This window comes from Vanessa cardui, chromosome 10 (genome assembly GCF_905220365.1).
Source record: "Vanessa cardui chromosome 10, ilVanCard2.1, whole genome shotgun sequence".
Lineage (NCBI taxonomy): Eukaryota > Metazoa > Arthropoda > Insecta > Lepidoptera > Nymphalidae > Vanessa > Vanessa cardui.
In genome coordinates, this window is record NC_061132.1 from 10,798,795 (window position 1) to 10,816,978 (window position 18,184).

Genomic DNA, 18,184 nt, shown 5'->3' on the forward strand with positions numbered 1-18,184 from the left:
TCGTCCACCAACCTATACCATAAAAAAAAAAAAAATCGATTCGAGAGAAAGGTTTTTGTATGTAATACATGGACAGTATAGTAAAGACACACTGATAATTATAGACGTTTCTAATGTGATGTCTTATAAGCAAATTCTGTAGTCATATTCAAAACATTTAGTATTAGGATTGCTTCCACGCGAAGTCGGAACGGGTAGCTAGTATTATGTATTTAATAAAGCACGTCCAGGCACGTGGAAATACACGTCAGTAAATCGCTTTGCATTATTGTTAATTACTAATTATATTCTAGGTAATAACGTTTGAAGTTCATGGAGATATTTCATTAAATAATATAGTTTTATTGTTTTGAGATGGAGCGCCGGTCGTTGAACTCTGCCAAATTTTAATGTGCAGCACACAGTAGAGCGAACCGAAATAAATAGAATAAAAGCAAGAAGGTTTATTGAACTTTAAGCAGATGGTAGTCACATTTTCATCTCTTCCGCGTCGGCAGTGACAGACACTATCACGTGTGACTACAGACATGTAATTAGGAATGATTACGTGTTATGATTACAAGTAGTAAAAGTTAATTAATAATTTATTCCTGTTATTTTTGTAGTATAGACTGTACTGTTACATTTATTGTATCTGTGTCTTAAAACTCGTACTAATGTATGTACTCAGATGGTACTACATACATTGAGTATAGGTACTTATATCTTCTTCGTGATTATGTCTTTAATCTATTATTATATGTACCGCCATTCGATTTTCGAGTTATAGAGAACTTATTAAAATAGACGTTACAAATTAGCTTAATTTTGGCTTCTAAGTATATTAGGTTTATAAATTTAAATGATTAATTTCGGGGTTAAAAAGTATAGAAGAAGGTATCTGCTATGTTCCATTTTAGATTTTATTGTTTTTGGTCTTGTTTAAAAGTTAGAGAATCGGAGGTCATGGGTTCAAACTACGGGTTAGCCGTTGCTCATACTCCTGAATTATGTTCGTCAGCCACTGTATATATCGATCCTTGCTAGGTTAAATTGTTGTTTTGTTATCATTTCATAAAACTAACAGAATAATAAAACCACGTGTCATCCTTGAACGTATTAAACAACGGATCGTTTCGATTTTAACGCCACTATGTCTGCAACGAGCCTAAGAATAAGACATAATGTTAACCAACCGCGTAATGGCCCGAGACTCGGGGTTGGGGGTTGGGTGAGCTGCTAACGCCGCGGGTTGGGCCGCAGGTGTTCCCGGAGCTGCGCAAGCAGCGCGAGGAGCGCGAGCGGTTCAACCGGCTGGGCGCGCGCGTCAAGTCGGAGGCCGAGCTGGAGGAGATCGCCGACGGGCTGCACGAGCAGGAGCACGAGGACAAGAAGATGCGCTCGCTCACCGTCGTGCCGCCGCTGCTGCGCGACCCGCGCGACCCGCGCCCGCTGCTGCTCGACACCAACAGTGAGTGCCGCACACACACACACCGCCCCGCTCTGACGACCGCCCGCCGCAGAGCGCCCTCCCCGCCCCCCCCCCCCCCACACACACACACACACACACACACACACACACACACCGCCCCGCTCTGACGACCGCCCGCCGCAGAGCGCCCGACCCGCCCCCCCCCCCCCCCCACACACACACACACACACACACACACACACACACACACCGCCCCGCTCTGACGACCGCCCGCCGCAGAGCGCCCGACCCGCCCCCCCCCCCCCACACACACATACACACCCACCCACACACACACACACACCGCCCCGCTCTGACGACCGCCCGCCGCAGAGCGCCCCCCCCCCCCCCCCCCCCCCCCCCCACACACACATACACACCCACCCACACACACACACACACCGCCCCGCTCTGACGACCGCCCGCCGCAGAGCGCCCGCCCCGCCCCCCCACACACACGCACACACACGCACACACACACACACGCACACACACACACCGCCCCGCTCTGACGACCGCCTGCCCTTTTAAATAAAACTAATTATAACGGATGAATCGCGTATATTAATTATTTTTAAACATCCCGACGTTTCGAGCACTTTGCAGTGTTCGTGGTCACGGGTAGACTAAGATGACATTTGTCTATTTGAAGAACAAAGGAAATATTGTTAACAACTACCGCCAACGATTTCTCAATCGATATCTTGAGTAACGTTCCGGTTGCACGCAGAAGGCCCTAACTGTATCTTTAGGTCTTGCAGTCTGTTGGATTTGGGATTTTAAATTTTTAATAAGTGGATCCCAGGTGTTAGAAAGTCTCCAACCATCTTCTCTATTGAAGTTCGGATGTTTTTGAATTTCAATAGCCTCGCGTATCATTCTAGGAATGAATCTGCGTTCTCTAGCGAGGATCTGTGGTTTATCAAATCGGATAAAATGGTTAGGTTTATCCAGAGCGTGTTCACAGACGCGTATTTTTGACATCTCGTATGTGTCCCGCCGCAGAGCGCTGCATGGACATGGAGGCGGAGCACCGCGGGCTGCAGCTTCGCAACGTGTGGACGCAGCCCGAGCGCGAGCTGTTCCGCGAGAAGTACCTGCAGCACCCCAAGAACTTCGGCCAGATCGCCTCCTTCCTGCCAAGGAAGAGCGTCCGGGATTGCGTTAGGTACGCAGAGATATATGTTCCACTACTTATCTAATCAATTAATACCAATTCCATTATATCGAGTTACTTGAACTTGAAATGCTCAGTAACAATTTTTAGTCAGCGACAGTTAGTACAAATAAACATATAAGCGAATTAAAAAGTATTTGTAGTATTCTATATAGCATAACTATTAGGAAAACGCAAGAAATATCAATATTCGAGATTCGGTAATCCTTACTCCTATTGCCATTGAAACGTACGTTGGTGTTACTCAATCATTACTCACTGTGCTACAACAACTGATTTCTGACAATGTTGTGGGTGATACTTAACACAAATCATCGCCCAAATTTGGAGTAAAATCTGAATTGGATTCTAAATTGCTTGTTTTCGGTAAAAATAAACGTTCGATTTACAAATACGTAATGAACATTTCTTGATAAATATTGTAGTTCCTAATGAAAAAACTTTACTTGATTTTACATGCAACGCTATTTTGAATATCGCGGGTTATTCAAGCAATAATATCGCGTCAATTCACTTTCTAATATTATTTATTGGGCCTATATCTTCTTATGGTCGGAATTTACTATACCAGCCAAATTTATTGAAATTACCACACAAAAGCCTACTTAAATGGCCTGTAAAACGATGTTTAAATTAATTAATTAAATGACATGTTCAATTTACATATTATTTAACAAAATTAAGTTATAATCAGGTAAGCGATCGCTTTGACCTATTCGAAAAATGTACATACTTATCAAATCTCTTTTGCCGCAGTATCGATGGATTTATATTACGAGACACTTTTTACCCAAAGTTAACTGTGTTTCTCCAAACAGACTTCGTTACTGTGATATATTTCCAACAATATTGTAGAGGCTTACTCATAAGAGGAATTGTTTACAATCAGCTGGATAATTTGATTCGTGTGAGCTGTTTTCCAAACTGTGTACTTTCGGTAATGTCGTCTTCCGTGCACAGGTTCTACTATCTATCGAAAAAAGCAGAAAATTACAAACAGTTACTAAGAAAACCGCGACCGAGGCGACACGCGAGGCCGAGGCCGGCGCCGGAGCCCGAACTGCCTGCTGGAGTCACGACGAGACTGCAACGGTCGCAAGGTGACTATAATATGTTTTGTTATCTTAAATTATTTTTAAATAATCTACATACTCATGTCTATCTAATAGAACCGTATAGTACGACACAACTTGATGTAGCATCGGAAAATTCAATAAAACCGATTATACCGATTTATACAACCAATAGAAATAGCTCCCTATCGCGCCATTCGACGCTATTCGTCGCTATAGATTCCCGCGTCAGAGAAAGCAAGTGCATGTAAATCGACGTGTCAAATTAACGAATGTATTAGGTCATACGATATTACAAGTTATTACGTTTGTGTAAAGATTATATTCACATGAGAAATAAATATTGATAATTTGGGACAGCGTACTTAATTTGGATGTGATCGGTTTTACGAATTCTGCCGATGCGACATCTAAGTTGTGTCGTACTATACATATCTCAGAAGACGTATAACATAGAAATAAATGTTATACAACGGCCACACTTTCGCACGCAGATTCATGTCACGTTTTTTGAAAATAAAGTCAGTGTTCGATTTACTGCGAACTGCGCGTAATCCGCATTGTTAAATAACTTCGCGGTTTTATAACGTCGCGGTGAATTGGGCGAAATAGATGCACTAAAAAAGCAAAACGTGTCATGCATATCGCGCGAAATTTTGCTGTAAGCAGAGAGCACGCAGAGCCAATAACATAGCCACGAACTTTGTCTCGATAAATCCCTTTGATATATAATAATTTACCAACATTACGTTGGTCAACCTCACATCTAATTCTTTTCATTTCGCATATAAAACATACATCGATTGTAAATACATGTGATTTGGCAAATCTAATAATTAATGTGATTTACACACATAATGTTACTTTATTGACAATAATCATCGTGGGGTCCATTATTTGTAAAAAACTGTTTGTGAAAATTTGTTTTTAATTGCTCCTCACAACACTAATAATTCATACTGAGGTGCGCAATATGGCTTTATTTATGAGTAAAATAATTGATTTTATATTTTTTTTTGTTTGTAAGCTTATTATGTGAAATGTAATATGTGTTGAGTCGCCCCATCTGTAACCCATGTCCCGGCGCAGGCTCGCGCGCGGCCGACAACAAGGAGCAGAGCCTGGAGGAGCTGGCGCCCGAGCCCACGCCCGTCAACTGCATCCCCGTGCCGCCGCCCTCCGCCGCGCCCGCGCACGCGCACCCCGCCCGGTACGTGCACGCACGCACACGCACGCACACGCACACACACGCACACACACGCACACACACGCACACACACGCACACACACGCACACACACGCACGCACACGCACACACACGCACACACACGCACACACACGCACACACACACACACACGCATACACACACACACACACACGCACACACACACACACGCACACACACACACACACACACGCATACACACACACACACACGCACACACACGCACACACACACACACGCACACACACACACACACACGCACGCACACACACAAACACACACGCACGCACACACACGCACACACACGCACACACACACACACACGCATACACACACACACACACGCACACACACGCACACACACACACGCACACACACACACACACACACACACGCACACACACACACACACACGCACACACACACACGCATACGCGCGCACACACACACATACATTATTTATACAAGCTAATTACTGAAGCGACTAAGTCTATACATAGTTGTGTATGTGCAGCTCATACTGTCACTGCATAATACTTCTACAATCTACATATTGATATAAGCATTATAACATTTAAAACATTGTTATATTAAACAAAACAACAATTATACGTCAATATTAATAGGACATATTTAGTTTATTTGAATACATACTAGTTATCGCCCGCGGCTTCGCTAACGTTTTAGGGATTAGTTGTCATGTTAGTTAGGCAAAAAAGGTAACCTTCCTTGGCGTTCAAATTTGCTTCAAATCAAATTCGGTTCATTGATTTGGTTGTGAAAGAGCAACAGACAGACAAAAGTTACTTTTATATTTATAATAATAGTATAGATTATATTTACATAATAACTAATTAGTATTAAAAAGTATGACTATATAATTTATCTGTAATTTATATTTCGAAAGCGCGTATAACTTGAACCAGCGCCATCTAACTTACATTCACGGAACTCAACGAGATTGCTTTGCGACGACAATTACGCCATCTCTGTTCACCTAAAATAAATGCAACGCTCAGAGCCGCACTATTAACACACTGTAGTTCGGTCTACAAAGGTTTCCATCTAAATTCACCCAATTACTCCTATTTTTATATGATTTTTATTGACGGTTGAATGGTAGTAAGAATATATTAGAATAATAATATGAAATTTTAGTTAAAGACAAAAAAAGCTTTTCAGAACTATAAAGAAGTTTATAATGTCTACATGGAATTTATGGATTATTTCTAGAAAATATGTCTGTCTGTTGTCATGAAATTAGGTGTTAAACATGCTAACCCTAACCCTAAGAAAGGGTATTGGGCTTTTGTATATCAATAAGAAAGTGTAAACACTTCCATTTTGAATAAAGGTTTTTGACTTTGACTTTACAACCAGCGTCTATAACTAAATTAATTAGTTTCTAATAACGTAATAATATCCCAGATATAGTGTTGAAAATTAATAAAGTACCTGTTGCGAAATGTCACATTAAAACTCCTTTGATATTAGTTGAAATTAAAGGAGAATTTACTCAACAACAACAACAACAACAGCCTGTGAATTCCCACTGCTGGGCTATAGGCTTCCTCTCCCTTTGAGGAGAAGGTTTGGAACATATTCCACCACGCTGTTCCAATGCGGGAATTTACTCATTGGGGGTTTAACACCTTTGATCTACATCGACATTTTATACAACTGTATTAAACGTAAAGCTATCACCGATACGTCGTAGACTGCTGATTCTACCAAGTAGAACCGGCAAGAAACTCTAGTTGTTTTAAAATAGAACCTTAAAAAAGTTGTAGATTGTCTAAAATCGAATAACAATGGTATATATCGGTCGAACACGGTCGGAGCGGCGGCAACGTCAATAGCACCGAGCTGGCTTTTTAATTACGCCGTGTCAACACAACGCCATGTATTATTCAGTACGGGTGAGATGAGGCGGCCTGGGATCCGGCTGTCGCTCCGTGCTATGTTAAATCGTTGAAATTAATTTTAATATTAATAAAGATACTTATGTCCACCGTACATACATAAAAACTACTAATATATCTGAAATATTCATATACGAAGTATACTAGTAAGTATTAAATGTTAAAGATCAAATTCTTTATATCGAAGTGAAAACATAACTTACCGCTGTCAGAGGACATTTTTGAGCGATTGTGCAGCTTTTCTGTAACGATTGTGTGAAAAGTATGTTTTACTACTTTCACGTCATTTGGTTTGACGCTCTTTGACTTTTATTTAATGACTTTATTTGAAACAATGAATGAAGAAACAAAACTAATTCCGTATCATACATAGGTACTTATGAACTACTGAAACGGACCACTCTGTAGCATTTAACACAGTTTTATGTTTCTTAATATGTGTTAAAAACACAGAAGAAACCTGTGTGATAAACCACCAACATCCATCTAATTAGCGTGTTGTAAATATGCTCTAAATACTCTCTAAAAAAGAGATACATCAACATTATATAAGATATTCACATATAAGTCTTGATTTATAAGACCGATACCAAAATATTAGTTACAGAAAATTCGACTCTGAATATTCAAAGCACTGTGTAAATATTTTATCAATCTAATTCGCCATCAATACTACACCGTCGTATTAATTAAAAGGAGCGTAGCGTATTCCTCAAAATTCCGTTGGAATCTAATCTCCATAAAACGTTAAACAGTTAACGAAAAAGGGGTTTTCCGTAAGCCCCCGTCCGCTGTTTGCTCTCCACTCTCCGATATGAACTTCAGATCGGACCGATTTTTCTTTATTCTTTACATTAACCGTTTAAAATTCATATTCCCGTCCAATTCACTTAAGCTCCCCGCAGATGAATTACTTATAAATTGTATCTTAATGTTGCTATCTCTTATGTTTTAAACTAGCGACCTCTCTCGCCTTTGCATGGGTAAAATATTGATACTAAATATACTACAAAAGATGTTACGACATCACATTAGAAACTTTTAAAATTATCAGTGTTTCTTTACTATATTGTCCATGTATTATATACAAAAACCTACCCCTTGAATCAATCTATCTATTTTAAAAAACCGCATCGAAATCCGTTACGTAATTTTAAAGATCTAAGCATACTTAGGGACAGACAGCTATAAGCGACTTTGTTTTATATTATGTATTGATATGGAAGAAAGTCTTACATATAAATGTTATAGCATACAGTATAAGTAAAATGATTTATTCGTGAATTGGTCATTCTATCGACGCTATTATTTCGCGCCTTTTAATATTTATGTATTATATTTAAACTTCTAAACAACTATTCAATTGTATTTAATTAATTATTAAACAATATATACTTCGCGTTAAAATCTACATTCCGAACCGGTTTTATTCGAATTTAATATTATAAAACTAGACATAATTTACTCGCAAGAGCCTACATGAATAATTTATATTTTGATATAATTAAGTTATTAAAAACTACTTTAACATCGTTAAACTCGTGATTCAGATACGGATGGATGAATATTATTTTTGAGATTAGATGTAACTAGCAAACTAAGCTACTGTAAGTGAACGCGTCATACAAACATACACTCTTGAGTTATTATCACTAATATAATATTAAACAAACACATTTAATCTATATTTAATATTATAAATGTGAAAGTAACCTTGTCTGTATGTCTGCCCTATTTCACGGCCAAACCTCTGAACCCAATTTGATGAAATTTACTATGTAGCAAACTTGAACTTCAAAAATGGACATAGGCTACTTTTTTGCCTAACACTTGACAACCAACATCCTAAAACGACGCGACGCGGCGGGAGACTGCGAGTTTAACAATATATAAATATTGGAATATCAACTCTATATTATATAAATTTGGCGTTACATAAGCACTAGCGCGCACTGGTAACTTTTGTCACGGTGACTGTTTCGTCACTCTTGTCAAGTCCGTGAATATGTACAGATGCAGACACAAATGTCACCCAATTGTCACGTCGTAAAGTGCGCACACCTCCATACATATTCATGGACTCGACAAGAGTGACGAAACAGTCACCGTGACAAAAGTTACCAGTGCGCGCTAGTTCTAAGTTATAGTTTCTAATCGGTTACTTGTTTGTCCTAAATGTTTGAACAAATAATTGGAAACGATTACTAACATAAATATAATATTAAAAAATACATATGAAATTTAATCATGTTTAAAAAGGTCTTTGAAATATTAATTACATATTTAAACATATCGTTGAGTGCAATAAAAATGAAACGTTTTGTTTACCGAACATTGAGCTACGATTCCAATAATTATATATTAATATTATTTATCGTGGCAGTTATAATGACACATATGTACCTCAAATTTAAACGGATTCAAAAATATTTCACAGTGGTCAATGTCACGATGCCTGCGAGTGAAAAATAAAAACATATTTATTTATAATTATACAATACTAGTTGTTGCCCACGGCTTCGCTCTTTAGGAATTGGTTGTCCTGAGTTAGGAAAGAAAGTAACCTATGTCCTTTCAAGTTTGCTTCATACCAAATTACATCAAAATCGGTTTAGTGGTTTGGCAGTGAAAGAGCGATAGACAGACAGTCAAAAATAGTTAGTTTTACATTTATAATATTAGTATAGATTACTCTAGATCAGATTTGATTTGAAAAGTTCTGGGGTAGATACTCCTTGAACTCGGAATCGTCAAACCTCAACTAAGTGTGAAACAGTCCTTTCTTTAAATTTATGCTGGTGATAAATGTTACAAAAATCGAATCGATCTATTTAATTCGCCTGATTTTTTTTTAAACATTGATGATGATGACGTCACAATACTTCTGTGCTCAGTCGTTTTTTTAATATTAATGATTGTGAAATTTGTATCAGCGGAAACTTGGCTGATGTTTATTATGTTTTTTTTACCATAAGTGTCATCTCACTGTGTGTTTAAAAAAAATCAAATTCAATTGCTAAAATACTTTATTCAAGCCAGCTTTAACAAACAGTTCTAAGTCATTACACTGGCAAACATGACATCTGATTAGTTTCTGACTTTTCCTGCTATGTCCAATAACACAAGCTGCTCACCCCTACACTGGGACTCAGCACAACACATAGTCCCGCAAATAAAGGCTCAAGAAAGAAAACATAAAATATATTCGCCACTAAAAAATGATGTGATTTCATTCGAGTAAATATTTCATCAATTGGATGAAGCTATGTAAATAAATAGCTTTCCCTAAATTATATTTATTTCAAACGAGTGTTTCATCAATGAATCAAATAAAAAAAAACGTCCCGCTCGCCGTCTCCCGAGGGAGGGGAAGGGGGAGTTGTCAATAGTACAGGAATAATAATGCTGCGATATGCGTGTGTTGACATTCACTCTAGCTATTATTTGAGGAGGATCCCGGGGGATGCGTTGTTACCAAAATTGGGATCGGTTGTCGATGTGAAATATGGATTAGCCTACATATATCGCACGCCTTCACCCGCGCCCTTGTGGTCTATGGCGGGAATAAAATAAAAACAAGATTGTTTGTGGTTATATTAAAATTAATTGAATGATGAATGATTCAAACAACGTAGCCGAGTAACCACTATGATTCAGCTCACTCCCTCATTCAACACTGCTTGTTTTATCTGTTTGAATGCATTGCAAGCAAAAGCTTACCCTTAAAATACGAAAAAAAAATCAACTTTGTTATATAAATCAAGTTAATTTAATTATAAAAACTACACAGGCCGTAATGATTCGTTGTATATCGATGCGAACACCGATATCGATAGCGGCGCATCCCTAGCCAACTCTCCGTGGTTGTTTAGATTTTTACGCAAACAGCAGCGGCCCATCTTTCTAATTGCCTTAATTAAAAGCACCAATCGTGGAAGCGAAACACGGGAAATCAGAAAAAGTTACACTTTTATTTAATTGACATTACGATGGAAATATTATAAATTATATTATTAATCTATTTTTTAATTATTAATTATTCGTTAACTGTTTTACTCCTGTGTGATTGGTATTTCGAGCTTTGTTACTCTGTAAATTCATATATTTACATATATTTTTCACCAACATATTCCCCTCCCAAATGTACTTTCAAAAGGTTATCCAGTAATAATATTAATTATCTAACAGATACATAATCCAGCTAATACTAGCGCGGGTGATTAGTAAGTGGGGATACATCCCCCATTTAAAGTTTAAATTTCCAAAAACAAATTTTTTAGCGTACTTACGTCATGAAATTTGCGTGATTTGTTAAGTGTTCCAAATATCAGTTTTCTAATTTAGCCGGCATTCAGGACAATATATATTTATAGAAGACTACTCAAAAAAAACATTACAATGCGATAACAATAAACACTTTCATACAATAAGATTCGTTTGAGAAGGGCGTTCTTTGAAGATACTACTAGGGTAATTCCCTGTCAATATCAGAATGCATACTTAATTCATAAGTAGGTTTAAGAAACATAAGTTCTATACTTGACAAAGCTTGAGAGTTTGAAATGTGGAAAACGCAAAGGAAATCTAAGGTCTATCATTCGGATTTATATGGTTTGCGTTGTGCCTCTAATGGTCTATTTATGATTATACTTCGGTAACTTCGCACTACCATAAGGAGCGTAGTCGTCATCATTAACACCTCTGAAACTCTGGAGCATATATTTCTTAATAGTTGCCGATTATATTTTATCAGCAGCTACCTTCCATTTCAATGTAATATCTACTATTATATATATTATAATTATTTTGTTTTATAAGTAGTAGCCACCAACACACATTGGAACAGTGTAATGGAATATGTTCTAAACCTTCTCCTCACAGGGAGAAAAAGCCTTAGCCCATCAGCGGAAAATTTATAGGCTGTTGTTGTTGTATACGTATTTGCACACTTCGATGGTGGTAATGGTATACTTTTAACATATAAATAAACGTGGTGGGTATATGTACTGTGGCCCCAATATATGAGGTCATTTTCTGGTCACGTTTATGACGAAAACGCGGGTGAAACCGCGAGGCGGAACTATCTGTACGTATAAATCGTGGCGGAGTATTTTCAGTGACGACAGCAATCCGACACGAGCCAGGACTGTTAGCTCAGCCTCCCCGTTAATTACGAGCTACGCTTTAATTGGTCGAATTTTAATTACCACCGGATTTCGGGTTGCGATCGCTGATTGTTTGACGATGGACTCGGAAAATAAGTTTCGTTTTTAATATTAGAATTTATGATCTGTTGTTGTTTAATGTTTTAAGTATTCAGGTTATTTAGTTGAGTTATAATATCAATGCGTGAATAATTTTAATGATAGTAGTTTTAAAATTAAAATTAAGAAAAAGACATACTATTGAATATAAATTAGTCTTCAAATAAATATATAAATTTAATTTATTATAAAAAAAAAATCTCATCGAAATGAGACAGCATTTAAAATAATATGAAAATGAACACAACACACATTTGAACTGATTAATGCGATATTACACAAGTGCAAACAGCGCGAGAGGGAGAGGGGGTAAGGCAAACATAATTAGCGCAATTCGCCACTCTTTATATTAACCAATTACCCTGAGGCTCCCCCCACCGGGAGAGTTAATAAACTGCGGACGAATATAATACAATTAATTCTTAAGTATTCACATTACGTGATTACAAATTTATTTTAATAGTTTTAAAGTTTTTAGACGTGTATGTGGGAATGTCTGGGAATCGACTGTCTCTGCGGCGTGTGTACATATTGATACTGATTGAAAAACATATAAGATTATTTGTATGCTCTCGTATATATTTTGTACTTAAGTTAATGTATTTAATATTATGTGGACAAATATTGATAATAACCAATGAATGTTCGTACAGGTCGGAATTAGATAGAACACCTCCCCTCCCTCCTTCCCCGCCGCCGGCGTCGTCAGCGCCGCCGGGGCCCGTGGCCAGCACGACGAACGACACTAGCGAGATGAGCGGCCCGAGTGCAATCGGCGGCTCCGGCGAACTGATCGGTCCTTGTGGACTAAACGGTTCCAGTGGACTGAACGGTTCGAGTGCGCTGAGTGGTTCGAGCGGATATAGCGGTTCAAGTGGACTAAGTGGTTCAAGCAACTTAAGCTGTTCGAGCGCGATGAGTGGCTCGAGCGCTCTGATTGGCTCCAGTAGCATGAGCAGTAGTGGGAGTATGAGTATATCTAATGTATTTACGAGTACTAGCGGAGTGAGTGCTTCTAGTGGATTAAGTGGTGCAAGTGTAGTGACTTCTAGTGGTGTCTATTCGAGTGGGCTATGCGTACCGTCAGGTATAGCGTCAATGGGCAGTCCAGCTCCTCCACCGGCAACGCCGCCGGTGCCCGAAACTCCATTACCGCCCTTACCGGAACTACCACCAGCTACCGTCGCGACGATTACAACTACCGTTATTACCGTAAGTGATTTTTAAATTAAAGCATATTCCTTATAAATGTCTCAATTGTGCTCCCTAAAATTTTGCGAGCTACTAAAGTTCTTATGTTCAAGCTATTACCTAAAATTAGTTTATATCCATAGAGCCGGGGTTCTATATATTTTTTTAGAATTAATAAGGACAGTAGGTATTCACTCACCAATTATATTACCGCCAAACGGCAGTACTCAGTAATATTTTGTTCCGGTTAGAAGGTTGACTGAGCTAATGGCACAACGCACACAACATCTTAGTTTCCAAGGTGGTGATACATCACATCAAGGAATGGCTCATATTTCGTACAGCGTCACACTATGATTCCACAAATCGCGGTCTATCGTTGTATGGCTTATGTCCGCTCATCAGCCGTGCCTAGAGGGGATTAGGCCCCGTTAGTTAGGCTACCCTAGCTCAGTTTGTCACGCCGTGCCCGTTGTCCGCAGACGACGTGCGTGTCGAGCGGCGGGGGCGCGGTGTCCACGTCGTCGGGCAGCGCGCCGCCCACGCCGCAGCCCGCGCCGCCGCCCACGCTCGCGCACCCCTCGCCCACCCCTGAACCAGGTTAGTAGCCCTACTCTCCAATCGTGTTCACAGTTGACGAACGGGTTCTTAGATACGATTTTAATTGAAGCAACTCCATTTTCCGTTAATCATGTGCCATTGAGAGCTAAGATGGTCCAGCTTCCATAGATAGAAGCCGTGCATATTAAGCGATGATTGCGGCTTCAAGCCCAGGCAAGCCCCACTGAAATTTGATGTGCTTAATTTGTGTTTATAATTCATCTCGTGCTCGGCAGTGAAGGAAAAATCGTGATGAAACCTGCATGTGTAATTTCATAGAAGTTCTGCCACATGTGTATTCCGCCAACCCGCATTGTATTTTAATTTCTATATATTCTGATATTTTTAAAAACGATTTCGAAGGCTATCTGTGTCCGCTGATTTTAAACATTTTATAAGATACATGTTTGATAATGTTCTTAGTTAGAGATACGGGGCACGTATGTAGATAGAGTAGGGTTGTTCTATCGGAATAGATTGCTTTCATTCCTGTAGGTTTAACTGGTTGCAACCAGTCATGAGATTATTTACGAACCAACGACAAAAATGAATGAATGAATGAACAAATTACGCTTGTTAGGTAACTTTTATTGATAGGAAATGGCTTTTCGGATTACCGCTTAATTAATTCTTGGTAAATGATCACAAACACTGTTGATGTTAGTTACATATGTTTACATTTTAGTTAGAATGACTAACATTTAATAAAACGAAATAGCGCCGCACAAAAAGTTCTCGGTATTCCCGTTTTTAATCTATCAACAATGTTTGGGCTCAGGGTAAGGGATCAGTCCGACTAAAGAACTTGATCCATGTACTCCATAGACTCCAGGACTACAATCATTATCAACATATATAACTTAATACGTTTTCCTAAAAAAACATCTACGTTATCATTTATGTCTATGTGTTTTTGCATTTTAATATAATTTATTCTGATGTAGAAATACGATGAGAATCAGAAATATTTTTTTACTAAATAGAAAATATCGTATTTACTTATTGCCATATAAGTTTGCAAATTGAAATGTTTAGTTTTATAAATAGGCCTTTAAAACTAAACATTAGATCATCTTGGAAATATATGTAACCAAGCTCTAGCTTTACGCAGGACAATAAGAAAAAGAATTGAACTATCATTAATTAAAAAATTGCATACTTTTAATGTGTATATTAAATTGTAATTCGGTGTTTGTAGTTGGATTGGTGAAAAATTAAAGAAGATTAGGATCTCAAAATGAAAAATCATTTAATTATTATACGTAAACATTTATTTCAACAACGGTAACGTAAATTAATTTAACCTACTGCGCTCCCACACTCGCGACACAAACGAATCACACGTTAAGATCACGCACTGGACGTGGACGGCTCCGGCGAGTTGTGTCCCGTGGTCGTCTCCTCGGCGTGGCACCGCTTCCTGTGCTTGTGCACGAAGTAGTAAGAGGGAAACTTGGAGCCGCACGTCTTGCACGGGTAGTAGTGAATGGTGGACCGCGTCTGAGCTTTCTTGTGGCGGCAGGCCCATTCGCGTTCCGACGTCGGCTCCTGCCAGGCCACGTTCAGTACACGGCTAAATTTCACCGGCCCGTCACAGCACGCGATGTCGAGCACGGTGCTGCTCTGATGCTTCGGAGGATCAGAGGGCTCGATGCGTTCCACGTCGAGCTCGCTGGATGTAGTCGATGACGGTGAGGGTGGCGGTGGTGATGACGGAGGAGACGGCGCCCTTGCCCGGCGCGGCACGGGTCTGTGCGCGCCGGGTGGAGGGGCCGGTCTCGCCACGCAAGGACTGGGTCCGAGCCACGCGCGGTACAGAGACAACATCCTCGTTTCGCTGCTGACGGCGAACTAAGCGCGCGGCTCACGATCTCCACTTTATATACGGCCGCTCTCCCGAAAGTTTGCGTTGAAAATGTTGGACGTCTTATGGAAACGCGATTAAATATTAACGTAGGAATAATGAATGCGAAAATAATAGGGTTTAGTTTTCGGGGACGGCTCATTATAAAAGTGGCCCATTGAATATGCGACATACAAAACCGTCAGCCCCGATATTTTAATTTGTTAGAATCGCGAGGGGCGTATTTTATAAAATGTAAATACGAGATCTCGACAAAGCACTTGACATTTTTTTGTGAATCTCGATCCACAATGGCGTATAAAATATTCCTCTCGGCATAATAACCGGCGAGTGTCTGTGAGTCGGCAAACACTTAATTCACTTAGAGGTCCCCGGGGCCGGCGGACCTTGTTCCACACCGCTCCATTGAGAGTTAAACACCGAATCTAACTAGTATTCATAACTGTCTTTTGTTAAACAACTTGAGATTTTAGGAAAATTAGCTGGCCTCATTAACTTTGATGGTAACTTAGTTACGATGGATCTCTTAACGTGGTATGTCGTCACTCTGTATGAAGTCAGGGTATAGAACTGTTATAACCAACGTTGCAAGTGAAACGTCACGTTTTGAAATGATATTAAAAAAAGCAGCCAAACGAAGTTGTCCGTGATATAACAAAAGGACCGAACATTCGTCGTATAAAATCTTAGAATGTCTCTTTACAATGACTACTTTATTATTCAAATCTATTATTTCCCTGAGGTTGAGTTTTTCTTACAATTTTTATATTGAATTAATAAATAAAATATGTCAAGGAGATTATTTGTATAGGACTGACAAACGGAAAGATATGTTATATCCCTCGTGGGTAATGTTTGGCATGTACTTAAATAATTTTCTTTAAAGGAAAAAAAAACGGCTCAAAATATAACAACGCAGCGAATGTCCCGGTACAAGTTTCCCGGGCAAACATTTTACATATTTTTTAACAATTCCATCAGGACATCAAATCAACATTCGCAGCGTAGCGGGCTTATCCGCGTCATCCGTAATCCTGGCTCCGGTGACGTCCACGTTCACACGGAATACCAAATCAAGCCTGTCTCACTTTAAAAGGGATATTTGCAGAGCTTTGTCCCAAAATTACGGCTTTCGAACGCTATTGTAATTGTAAAAGTGTTATTTATTCATAATAGATAAGTAACAATGGACATAAAATTATTTTCGCGAAATTGTTTTAATTAGTTACGTTTATTTCAAAAAGTTATTTCATTTACAACCAATAAGTATACATCTGAAATGAATCATGACATTTGAAAATGAAATAGACTGTATCAATTCATTTTAATATGATCGAAAACGATATAAATTCAACAGAGCCTGAACGTTTAATCTGCAAGATGTCTCCCCCGTGTTTGGTCCGGGTAAACGTGGCTGTCAGTAGCTCGTTAAATTGTCACGCTCGGCATGACGCCGCAAACACGCGACACTCGATCACATCCAAATCGCCGGCTACTATATGTTCCCCGGGTCTCTGCTGTCCCAAAAATATTATATCGTACAATTTAACCGATTTGTAGCTACATATTTATACCATTTATAAGACGTTTGAATGATAAGTTTTCTGTTTTCGTCTCTAAAATAAAATAAAAGTAAATGATTACTGCATTTAATGTCTTTATGTTAAAAATAGAGCAAGTCCCACGTTGGGCGCCATCCCTTCCACCGCTAATGAACACCGAATTATGCTGAGTTTAATTACACAGAATAAATCGTGGAGTCGGATCCAATTAGTTCTTGTACAAATATCAGTAATTGGTGTATTAATCGACAGAGCGAGTTCGGTTTTAGAGATGAATTCGTGACCTTTGAAATATATTTATTGAAAATTTAATGTTATATGGCTTTGATAGCTATGCTGTAATATAATTATGATCATTCCGCGAATTTATTTATGAATCGTAAAATCAAATATTGCGTTCTCTTCGTCAGCCTGCTGAAGTAAGGTTGTATTTTAAACAAAGAATAGGGACATGAATTATTATTTTACCCAGACGTCTTATAAATTATATTGTAATCAACTCAAGTATTTCGTAATAATTTGCCGCATATCGAAATATAAATGTCATATTATTGTATTAGTACCTACAACGCAGTGAGAAAAGGTATACACAAAATAATAAAGGTATATTAAACAGTTAACACAAAAGCATAACAGGATATTCATAAACCTATGACTAGATATTGTACTTAAAATTATAGACAAAGACTAGTTTCCAGTTGCCAGCTGTTTGGCTTATGAAAGTGCAACCTCAAAAGTTAAATTATCTGAAGGAAACGCATTTAATTGCTTGTTGATTCACTTTAACTTGATGTTAGCCAACAAACTCTGCTTAAACATCTATCTTGATACCGTTTATATACTTGGAAACATTAC

At 38.8% G+C, this 18,184-nt stretch overlaps 1 protein-coding gene across 6 annotated transcripts in view; it reads left to right on the forward strand.

The window, feature by feature from the left end:
- LOC124532756 overlaps positions 1 to 18,184 on the forward strand; it is a 116,760-nt gene that overhangs the window by 88,352 nt on the left and 10,224 nt on the right. For all 6 annotated transcript variants that reach the window (XM_047107816.1, XM_047107812.1, XM_047107813.1 and 3 more), the window contains 6 exons: positions 1,243 to 1,450; positions 2,456 to 2,618; positions 3,588 to 3,727; positions 4,790 to 4,910; positions 12,766 to 13,324; positions 13,786 to 13,903. In XM_047107816.1, the coding sequence (XP_046963772.1) occupies positions 1,243 to 1,450; positions 2,456 to 2,618; positions 3,588 to 3,727; positions 4,790 to 4,910; positions 12,766 to 13,324; positions 13,786 to 13,903 (1,309 nt within the window). The remainder of the gene's footprint in view (positions 1 to 1,242; positions 1,451 to 2,455; positions 2,619 to 3,587; positions 3,728 to 4,789; positions 4,911 to 12,765; positions 13,325 to 13,785; positions 13,904 to 18,184) is intronic.